The 12,283-nt window shown below is 32.1% G+C and overlaps 1 protein-coding gene across 3 annotated transcripts in view; it reads left to right on the top strand.

Annotated features, from left to right (window-relative positions):
* The window catches only part of LOC105342642 (uncharacterized), a 52,070-nt gene extending 46,525 nt beyond the window's left edge, over positions 1-5,545 (top strand). For 2 of the 3 annotated variants that reach the window (XM_066089232.1, XM_066065192.1), the window contains exons 4-5: positions 1,453-1,677; positions 4,517-5,545. In XM_066089232.1, the coding sequence (XP_065945304.1) occupies positions 1,453-1,677; positions 4,517-4,731 (440 nt within the window). In that variant the 3' untranslated portion in view covers positions 4,732-5,545. The remainder of the gene's footprint in view (positions 1-1,452; positions 1,678-4,516) is intronic. The other variant, XM_066065544.1, reaches the window with a different exon arrangement.
* Positions 5,546-12,283: the final 6,738 nt, after the last annotated feature.

Raw genomic sequence — 12,283 nt, 5'->3', positions numbered from 1 at the left:
TTGCTTATGCGTCATTTAAAATACAAATGTCTTCTGTAAATGATTGATAATTATTTTATTTTTTTCCATAACAAAAAATTATGAAATCTGTACATTTTACTATGTTTTGATTAAGAAAAGAAAAAAAAACGCAGATTATTTTTTACTCAATTTTAAACTGTAAATCAATTATGACCGAATATAAAAATGTCGATAATATACGAAAAGGGTCTTTTCTGTAAAAAAAAAAAAAAGAAAAAGAAAAAAAGGGAGGGCTGTTAATGTGGTAGTAATATTCAATATTTTTTTTTTCTGCAAAGTTATTTACTGATAAAGTTTTTACTACAAAAATGTTAACATGCATTCGTAGACTTTCATACGTAGACAAATCATTATGAATTTTGCATGCAAAAGAATGTTCCTTAACTAAGCTAATCGATTTATTTTTGGAATATTTTTCAACCTCGTATTTTTTTCTTCATAAATATCTTGTCAATGCAAGCATAACTCTAAACAAAATGTGATATTAGAGTTTCTTGATATACATTTGTTATGATTTAATATATATGTACCCTCTTGTTTCTTTGAATGGTTATTGTTGTGTTTTCGCCTGTAGATCTATCAGGTATATCAGTCTTACTACTTTTATATATATCGTATTAGTAAATTGGGTTCATTGAGTAATACTGTTACTGTATACCGGGGATTTCCGCCCGTGTTATCTCCACCCCTTTTACTTGCAAACAGTTCGCCATGTTTTGAAATCGCCCAGACACAGTTGATTAAAGCGAAATTATTTGAAATAATGGAAATCGCCAAGTCTTGAATTCAGCCGCTGACAACGATGGCGGGAAAGTGGCGAAAATGAAACTGAGGCAAACATTTCCTTGTATACAGTATGTGTTAAATTTTTAATTTAAGGCGACGTATAAACCATCAAAAAAGCTTTTGCTTTTTTGATACTGAATTATTTATTGTTCAACATGATTATCAAATGAAAATAAAATTGGTGGTTGTTTTTTAAGATCGATTTTCATTTCTCGTCCATCAGTTTAAAACTTGGGTGGCAAAATATTATCAGCGTAACTAAAAAAGGTTAAATAAGACAAAAAATCGATACTCCGGATGTAGTATGTCATGTTATATTTAAACGGCAAAGTTTGGCATCGGCTGTCATGTAAACGCATGTAGCAAACATCCACGTTCCCATTATTTTCAGATATGCATATTTTCATCAAATTTTGGTGTTTTTATTGCAAACCTTACTCTTGTTCATATTGAACCAGTGTAAAATGTTCAACATGTAACATATTGATGCTAAAAAGTGTTGAATACAAGTCATTTAGCTATCCTCAGAAATTGAAGATTTTTAATTACAGCTCTATTTATCAAAGTAAATTTAGCATTCAATGTAGTAGATAGTATGGTCTTATCATTATCATGAAAATCTTATTTTTGGATTATCGTTGACAGTTCTGCCGAACATTGCATTAGGTAAACCTGCCGAACAATCATCAACATATCTTGAGTATAACGCCTCGTATGCAGTTGATGGCAACAGAGGAACAAATAATGTTGTAGACAAGTGTACAAACACAGCTGATAGCGACATCAATCCTTGGTGGATGGTGGATCTGCAGGCTGTGTATTCCATCATATCTGTCAGAATACTTAACAGAGGAAAAGATCAATACGCTGGTAAGTGTAAAAAAACATTATAAATTGAATCGAAATATAGTAAATCAAGAGAACACTGATGTTTTGATTTTGGTTTTTGTCCATACCTTTGATCAAATAAGTGAAATTAAAATGGTTACGCCCCCCCCCCCCCAACGCCCAAAAAAATCATTGTTGATCTGCTTTTTTATATTCTCTGCAATTAGAAGTTGTATAATTGGTATTATTTTGCAATAAAGTAACACGATAAAGAAATAAATGGGTGAACAATTACCGGATGACATACATGAATGGGACAATATATCAGCTCAGTTTAAAGAGTCAGAATATTCGGATAGGATTAAATGAGATTTTCAATACGCTCGTAAGTATATTGAAAATCATAATATTAAAGATACAGTTTTTTTTATTATATGTTCTACGGAATTCGAGATTCCTTTGGATCTAACCCCCTTTATGATATTCTGTACTAATGAGTATAAGGAATACACCCAACACACACGTTATATAAAATGTAAGGGGGTTCAGTCAGGAACAGAAAATTAATTTTATAGCGGTGATAAGTATATAATCACTTTGGTCTTTAAAATGACAATACATATGTACTTTAACAATGATTTCTCTAAAAGTAAACACAGGTTCATGGTTAAAAAACTAATGATGCCTACAGGTTAAGTACTGCTAATGTTAATCTCCTTCATCTGAAATAGTATGACTTAAAATATGTATCTACAATGAAAACCAATCCAATCAGTATGTACCATACATATAATAAAATCCTAATGTTTACTGACCTTCTAAAAATGGGGGACATAACTCAGTGGGTAAGAATGACTACTGTAATGGCAAAGTTTTACATGTTTATATGAACAAAGACATAAAAAAAGTATTGAACACATGTATATTCTGATAAAATGTAAACTTAATACTAATGTTTTATTTATACCTCCATTAAGTCAAACACATGAGAATTTTTTATTGCCTTAATGTCAACTTTTATAACAATGATTATTTGAAAAATACTACTATGTGAATGTGTATATATGTGTGTATATATATATATATATATATATATATATATATATATATATATATATATATATATGAAAAAAATCACAACACCGAAATAAACTCAACTAGTTTCATTTTAAATCATCAGGAGTTTAACAACATGTTGCTAAGTTACACAAATACACATACATACGAATACATATTTCTTTTTGTGACGTCATAAAACGCTAGTATAATATTATAAAAGTCCTAATTTTACCTTTTTTCCTTTTTACAAGTTTCTCAGGGATACCTCAGAAAAAGAACGTGAGGCAAAAGAAAAACTGTTTATCAACAAATATAGACCCGTTTTAAATGCCTTATAATTATATAATGTATCAGATAAAAACTGTTTCCCGTAATTATTTTATATATTTCTATTATTTGTATGGAGAATTTTATTTCCCCGTACTTAATGTATATCTTTATATTATGACGTCATAATCAATTCGGCTACATAAGGTAACATAATACTAGCGTTTTATGACGTCACAATAAGAAATATGTATTCGTATGTATGTGTATTTGTGTAACTTAGCAACATGTTGTTAAACTCCTGATGACTTAAAATGAAACTAGTTAAGTTTATTTCGGTGTTGTGATTTTTTTCATATAATACTACGTGTGTGGATTTAAACTATATATATATATATATATATATATATATATATATATATATATATATATATATATATATATATATATATATATATATATATATATAATTTGCATGTTGCAGTTCTTATTGGGTAATATATTTTTTAAAATAAATAAACCATTAAAAAGTTTATATGTAACTGATAATGCCTTGTCAAAGAATCTTAACAAAAGAAGTTATGCCAGCTTTGAATTTTCCTTTTTTTCGGCATTATTCAGAAGTTTACAATACTGGGAAACGATGCTTTCGTGAGCACCATACTACATATTTACCCAATTATGACCCTAAAGGCACCTTTTTAACTCATATACTCATAAAAAATACAGATGATAATTTTGAGAAAAAACCACACTATTTCGACTCATATACGAGTTTAAAAAAAAGTTATAACTTGGCACTTACGCATTCCTCAAAATAAAATGCTCAAAACCATGCGCACTCAGACTGTACTCGGCCTCGTAAATTGTTCCATTAAAAATTTCCACATCCGGCCGATCACTGGCCATCGGACATAAAGAAAACCGTTACTGTGTACGTTATTCAAGAATATATGGTACAAAAATAGCTAGTTTTTCTTAAAATTCGGTTTAGAGAAATTTGTAATGCATGTTCAATCGATTGCATACAGTGAAGACCTATTACTTGTCCATGAAATGAAAAAGAAATACATGTAGCTGAAAAGAAAACAAAATGCCTGATAGTATACAAGATGTCGTTTTAGATAAAATATCCGATGGCGTGTTCGGTAAGACCTGCATATATATACATGTGCATGAACACAGATAATTAATACCTAAATAGAAAATTAAGGAGTTGAATAATTTTATAAAAGTTGATAACTGTCTAGACTTTAGGAGTGAAAAGCAATTTTTTTTTCACAAAGATTATTATATTTCCCTGTAATGATATTCATGTATGTTGCTTTTAAACTCTTTATCGCAAAGTAAAAGGCTTCAGGCCACGACCGCCTCATTATAAAAGCAAGCACATCATTCAAAAAACTTGAAGCTGTATTTTATAAACAGAGCCGTGTAAAAAGTGAATGAAGCGTATTGTTCAAAAAGCATAATGAACTGATCCGTTCAACTGGTGTAGTAGCATGTTCTAGTGTTCTGAACATATCCTATATGACCATAAAATGTCTTATTTTAGATGTGTCGTTCCGGCTGCAGGACGTTACCGTCACTGTAGGGCTGACAGAATCAGATGTCAACACTACCTGTGGTTTCTTTGCTGGTCCCGGAACTGCGTCACAGCTGGTCGTCATCGACTGTCCGACATTACCACGGGGAAGATTCGTTCAGATCTCCAAGACAACTCAGTATCTCACTCTTTGTGAAGTTGACGTGTTTGTGGTCCCCGTCTAATCATCAAATGATTTGGTGTCATAGATAAAACGTTACCGTATAAAAATACATGCATTTGTTTGTGCATCCCGGATAACTAATTATGTATCTTTTTTTTTAATTCAGCTGGCCAAGTCGTACTTATGCCTTCAGTTAGTTCAAGCATACATGGATCATTTACAACATATAACCAAAGCATACAATGTAACAGAGCACTGAAATCTTATACCACTGCTTTGGAATCCGATACCATTACATATAATCTTATGATTGCCAACCATATCATACCATAACATAGCATACAGCATGATTTAACTCGCTTTTAAATTATTTTATTTTCGAGAAATAATGTTAACATTACAGAACAGTGGTGGGTTTTAGCTTCCTTTCATTTTAATTCAAATGTGTTGAACTCTTGTATACAGAGGCGTTTCCGTGCAAATATCATAGCATATCATAACACATTTTATCATTAAGCCTTTCATTTAAAATTTTCATTAATAGCATATCATTATATTAGTATAGCATATCATAAAAATAATATAGCATATCATTAAAATCATAACCATAGCATAGCGTTATTATAATTGTGAAAGATATGCATGAAATGATTTTTTACATGTATTTGTTCGGTATGTCGCTTGATGACTCTATCTTATCTCATTTACATGTATAATACTACATACACTGGATATATTGACTGTGAATCTTTCATGTACCTCTATATGTATCAACATGTACAAATTTCGTTCGAATCAATTAGTGTTGGTTTTTATTCTGTGTTATTAATGTTGTGTCAATAAATAACAACTGCGGTTTTTTTTTCGTTTTCTTTTAAATAGGACAGTGGATAGGACATTGTAACCATTGACCAAGAGAATATTATTTTATAACTTTTGTCTTTAGATTAAAAATACATAATGACGTGTTGAAGCATTACATTTTTCAAAACTTTTAAAAGAAATGCTTGTGCTAGCAATTTATTTTTTATGAAAAGAAGAAGAATTTTGAATTTATGTAAAAATGGTCAAAGAAGGAAAGGGTTCTTATCCATTTGAAAGAAAAGTTAAATATAGATAAGAGGTTTGCTAACTGTAGTACTGTGGTTTCATTAATATTCAAGGGTATCAATTTTCGTTGATAAAGTGAAAATCATGGTTTCAGGGATACTTAAATTCGTGGCCAATGATCCTTTCAATACAAATTATTAGTAGTGAACACTTAATTTCATGGATAAACTTAACAACGAAATCCTCAAAAGTTGATATTCAACGAATATTGATGAAACCACCGTATATGCATATTGTAGACTGCTAACTGTACAAAATCGTGCTATTAAGATGTTCACTTGGGTACAGCGTAAAAAGCGTGCATTACATTCTAAATATAGTATGCACCAGTTTGTACAGTTAGCAATCTACAATATGCATATACTACCATCGGCTGGGATATAATCTTGCAATACGGTATAAAGTAAATGTTTTTCACCCTATGAAGTAAAATGTGAATGATTAAATAACACTTAAATTTTTCTTTTAAAAAATCATTGTAAAAATTGTTGCAGATTTTATACTTACTATAGTCTCCCCCAAGATATTTTGCCGCATATTTCCTTATATTATTCGATATTTATAAATACCTCTAGGTTCAGACGATATTAATTCAATATTATGTAAAAAAAAAAAAATCTTAAGATTTCCCCTTTGAAACGCCACCTCTAGCTTGTCGGGTATCAATACACGGCTAAAAATAAAAAGTCTAGGGGGGGGGGGGGGTTCCATTGCGATGAAGACGCCCGGATGATAACGTTTAAAAATTGCGCGAGTTGTCCCGAGTACTTCCGAATTGAGAAAAGATGTCAACATTCCCAATTATAAATTTCCGTAGGAAATCTGTTTTCGTTCCTGTGAATTTTTACGAGGGGAAAATGATAATATGTGAATGAAGTTATCTTGGGAATTTTCCCTTTCATCGATTTTATTTGCACTTCTGTCACAGGTATGTGTATTTTTATTAAAAGTCGTTCAAATAAGCAGCATAAATACGTTGGGACAGACTATAATAACAATGGTCATAACTGTGCTTGTGTGGTTCCCTTAAAAAATGCTTCAGCGTACATTACATCGAATTTATCGATTATTTTCAAGAACTAACTCTTGTCAGCGGTGATGTTTTGTGCTTAGGTCCAAACACTGTTTCAGTTTTGGTTTGCCAGAGTAACTGCATATGAGAGTTGATTAAAATCAACTTCCAAAAACGCACCCACATTTTAAATACAGTTTTGAGGTTTACCCCATTTTGAACAGAAACTGGCACTTCAATTCTGCAATTTATATTAACATTTCCATAAGGATGCTTTATGTCCAATTTGGTTGTAAATAACCTGCATCTGATGTAATGAACACTCTTTGTAACAGCAAACACATAAAGGTTTTCAGGGAGAATCTCCACGCTCTTCATTGTTTTCATTCACAAATCTATGATGCTTTTTGTTTTATCAGTCAACAAAATAGGGACTTTGTTTCCCCTCCTTTCCTTCACCTCTAGACGAAAAAAATTGTTACATATTTATTTTCTCACGGGATCAAGTACTTGCTGGTTTCTTCATCTGTCTTTTTGGTGCAAGCGAATATTCAGCAGCAACTTTCATCCTTGATGTTTTTCCACTTTGACGACGATTAAGAAGTGTTATTTGACATGAAATAACTTAAGCCAGTTCATACCATACTTTTTCTGTGACATTCTGTTTAAGTTGATGAGAACTTCTTTAGATGATTTCCTTGAAGTGATTGGTAAGCTAAAATCGATACTCTAACACTTCATTTCATTTTGCGTAACTAAAAAATGTCATCAACTTCTTGTTTTCTGTTTGCGTCACCATCGAATTAGGTCTGAGCCTTTATAATTTTGCAACATTTTGCAGAAATCTTCCCAATTCCCTGATCTTTTGACTTATAAAATGTCTATTTTTTTTCTGTCTTCTATTTTAAACAGTTTTTCTCCATATTGAAGAATAAATGGATCTTTTCTCACCATGTGTCACTATATCTCGTAGTTTCTCATTTCCAGAATCACATACAGGCAAAAGCAATGCACTTCTTGCTTTAACACTACGATTTAGTATTCTTTAACACTACGATTAGTGTCTTTTTGTCATTCTTGGGCTAACCATGACAATTCTTCTGATGCTTTCAAAGACCAGTTTCTATGAAAAACCACAGACAGTACTCAAATGGAGATAATTCATTTACTGATACTTTTTGTTCTTGACTGGGACACTTAAAGGGTACATGTATGATTTCTCCATGCCCACTCTCTAAAACTTTAGAATTTTAATAAAATTTCCTATGTTGGTCATTTCTTCAAGTAATAATTTCCCCTCCTTAGAACGTATGCGGAGAGAGAAAAACCTGGCAACAGCTCATTTGCATGTTTTTTCTACAAAATGTCTTTGGAGTTTAGGTTTTGGCTCATTGCTCTATATGCTAATATTTTCTTATCCCATTTTCTCTTTTCTTTAGTATTGGTAGTCTTTTCTATAGAAACTGATCCTTTTCCTGTACTGCCTGTCAAAGTCAGTCGTGTTCTTTCAGTGTCTACAAAAAAGAGTATAAAATATACAATACATAAATCTTCTTGAAAAAGAAAGGAAATGTTCAAAAATTTAAGGCTTGGGTGATTCATGCAAGAAATGAATGTTGCAACATTTCATTGTTGACGTTTCGAGCCGCGTCACAAAAGTAAGGCCTGATGATATCTATGGTTGAACGGTGAAATGGCCGACACGACTAATAAGATCTTTTATAATTTACAAATGGACAAAGTTAAGTACTTTCTTGTTGGTTAATTTGGTTCATCCTTCGTCCTTGTCGTACATATAAAGCTAAATATTCAGTATAACTAGCGCATGCACAGTAATGACCACTAATTCACAGAAAATATCGAGAAGCTTTCGCGCCACTACCCGTCATAGTTAATTCAGTGCTCGCTTGGAGAAGACCACCCGTGTAGTTTATTATTGTTGTTTCCTTTTTATATTTTGTGAGAACTGTTCATTCTGTTTGGCCTTTATTGGATTTATATGTGTGATCCTTCTGTTGTTATTCTCTAGACTTTTGAAATCATAAGTCAGATCATGTTTTATGATATTTATTAAGCACTGTAATCGTATAGTGGTCTAAAATCAATCTACCAATTATTAATCAAATCATAAGCATAAAAATCAGTAACATAGAATAAGCAATTGTTAATACATCCTTTCGGGTCACAGTTCATAAGTGACTTCTCAACGAAGTCCATTGTTAAAGGTTAATTACAATTAAGAGTCTTGTATCCGTTGACCGCTTTCCAAAGTCATCATCGAGAGTTTTATTCTTCTTGGTTATTCCGCTAACACCACGAATTCTAACTACGCAGTTGTCCTTTTCGGTCGATGACATTTAACATTGTTCACTATACACTTATCTCGTATCAAGTGCACATCAAGCTAATGACTAATTAACGTAAAGCAGAATACAATCATAAAATTATATTTCATATATATACGGCTATTTGGTTACAGGAGATGCTGATCACGCTGACGCCATTGGTCAGAGGAGGGCACGCTGCCTCAGAGCAGCTTACTATCGTGCGCACAGAATCTTCAATGCCAACCATTTGTGGTTCTTATTCCACCTTTTTTGTGGCATTGCCACACTCTGTTACTGTTGATGCCGATTGAAAACAATTTGACTTCGAAATCGCTGATAGACCCATAAGTGGTAATTTGATACGCCAGCCATTGTCTTCTCCGCCTCTTCATAATGACTCTGTTTTGGCGCATGCTTTACCTATACGTTGACTTCGCCAGTCAACGACATCAAAGTCTTTGTTGGCAACGTCAGTCAGACAAGTTACAGAAATGCACAAAGTCGGAAGTACGGCGTCTAGGCCTAACAACGTTCCGGATTCCTACACACAGTCGGGTTCACGTGTTTCCGGAAGTTGAAGTGATGTCACTTCAAAGATGGCGGCGCCTTTGCTCGATCAAAACACAGTCACTTGTTTATATCAGGCATTGGAATCAATGCCGTCGTGAGCTCAATTAGACAATTAACGGCACTGATGCATAGGGATGAAGAGAAAGAAATGATAATGACTGTCGGCCCACAAAACGTATCTAATTAGATCATGCAAAATCAGAAAACGAGCACGATAACTCGGACGTACAAATAGAAGACGAAGTAAAACGATTTGGTTTAGCCATCGTCAGAGTAAGACTTCAGGTAGCATAAAAATGTCACTGGCAGACATGATGAATAAAGCGTGTACTTTAACAGCAGATTCAGATTCTGTTAAAGACATGAGAGAAAAATATAAACGACCAAGTTGTGTTCCTTTTTTGTTTGTGCCGACAGTCAACAGTTCGATTTATAAGAAGATGTCAAGGTTTATTGTAAAATTCACTGAATTACTCTTATTGTACCTCTGTACGGTATTACATATTCGAAAGGAAAGAAAACAGCAAAATCGTGTTAGGTGGGAATTTAAGCCTGACATCATGATTATTTCGTTCAGTCCGTGATTTTTTTGAGTTGTAGGTTTCAACCAATCAATAAACAGGGCATTTAGATTTCAGTATGGCTATTTCTATAGAGTTATGAATTAACTAAAAGTTTTCACGAGAAATAGATGGAATCTGAATCATGCTCAGTAGATGTAAATGTATAAAATTAAATGTTGCATATTTCCACTGAAAACATAAGAAGACACTAAATGTAAATAAATGTATTTGACAATGAATTTATTTAAGAATGGAATCTGTTCTTAATTAAAATATGTTTTCTAAACAATCATAGGTTATAAACTCATTTGTTATGACTGTTTGTCAGAGGACAAACCTATGCAAGCACTGCGCGCATAAAACAGCGACTCAAAATCATGAAAGATGCAAAGTAACTTGTCCTGTCAATTTGCAGTAATAACTCTCTAAAACTCATGATCCAATGTCATAAACCCTTAGCTACAGTTTTCGGCATTATATGTTCAGCCATGGGAGCGAACTAATAAATGTTCATATGGTGGTTCCATGTAAGTATCCCTGACTAGGAGCATAAGTAATGCTTTTAAAGCAACAATAGAAAAATACATTACATGTGGTAAAAATGGTCTGCACAGCCTTGGATTGTTATAGAACAGATGACATGAAAAAATAGCCATCTTATGCCTTAAGTGAGCGTCTCAGAGAAAGTCATGCAAAACAGTCCACAAGCATGGTTGATGTATCGATATCAATTTTGGTGTGCAACATAGTATTAATATGGCATAAAATTTACCACATGTTTTTGTCATGATTGGCATAGTTCATGAGTAAAAGGCGTGTTACTAAAAATAGAACAAGGGGTCAAAAATGGGAACAAAAACCATGAAATCTACACATATTTCAGGACCTCTCAACTAACGGTGATTATACATGCATAGAAACTAACATAGGAGGGTAAAAGCATGTTGTCTAGCATTTCATCTGGGGAGGTACATTTATATATAACTTATCTAGTTTAAGTACAAAAAGGTCAAACTTTTCAAATTGCTACGTTTAATGAAATGTTCAAATTTTATCAACTTACAAAGGATTATTTTGGGGTCTGTAAACGCTTCAATTTCTTTTAATGCAATTACACCTATAAGTACAGACCATGAATAGTACAATATAAAATTTCTGACTTTGGACTCTATAATCTAGGTCAGATATGAGGTCACCAATAAGACTGGTATTTTCATTTTTACAAAAAAACGTTAAAATGGCTAACATTCAATTCATTTAAATCTATACCAGAAATGTTCTAAAATATCACAGCATCATTTTGACAATTAAGACAGCAACAAATAATGAAAATTAACTTTGAATATTTCAAAACAGGAAATACAAGTTGTCATTAATAACGCCATTATATAAGTACATAACGTATATTACTGTTATTCATAAACACTTCAAATTGTTGTTTTTCCTCATTTTGGACTTTTATCACTTTAGGAAAAAACAAATTCTGATGTTTTATGGTTTTAACAGAAAATACTAAATTAAATGTTTTTACTCTAAGATAAGTTTTGCAAATATTAATTTCAATATTTTCAAATACTATAGTAAAATTGGTTACAAAAATGAAAAAAAAACTTGTTTCCAAGGAAATACAACCATTTGCGTTTGTTTAATTTACTTAGAAAACCTTATATATTACTGACAGTGCATTGAACCTTCAGAGAATTAACTTTTGGTGGTGTCTAATTAGAACTGACAATAATCATTACATTAAAAGAAATGAATCATTGCACTAATGTAACCTGTAAGTTGCCATGCTCACACAAACATAAAAGATAAATACCAAATGTAATAAGAAATACATTCATGCTAAAATACACATACTGAGACAGTATATTTTTTTTTAAACCTGGAATTTTTCACCTTTACAGATATCTTAAAGTATAAAACATTGATAATTTCCATGTAAATGCATGTTATACAGGTTGCCACAGAGATATCCAAAGGTAAATTAAATATTTGCTGCATTAAACACATTTTCATAGATGTCGGATA

Source organism: Magallana gigas, chromosome 1, assembly GCF_963853765.1.
Source record: "Magallana gigas chromosome 1, xbMagGiga1.1, whole genome shotgun sequence".
Classification (NCBI taxonomy): domain Eukaryota; kingdom Metazoa; phylum Mollusca; class Bivalvia; order Ostreida; family Ostreidae; genus Magallana; species Magallana gigas.
Note: the sequence above shows the minus strand (reverse complement) of the source record. Positions and strands in the feature narration are given on the sequence as shown.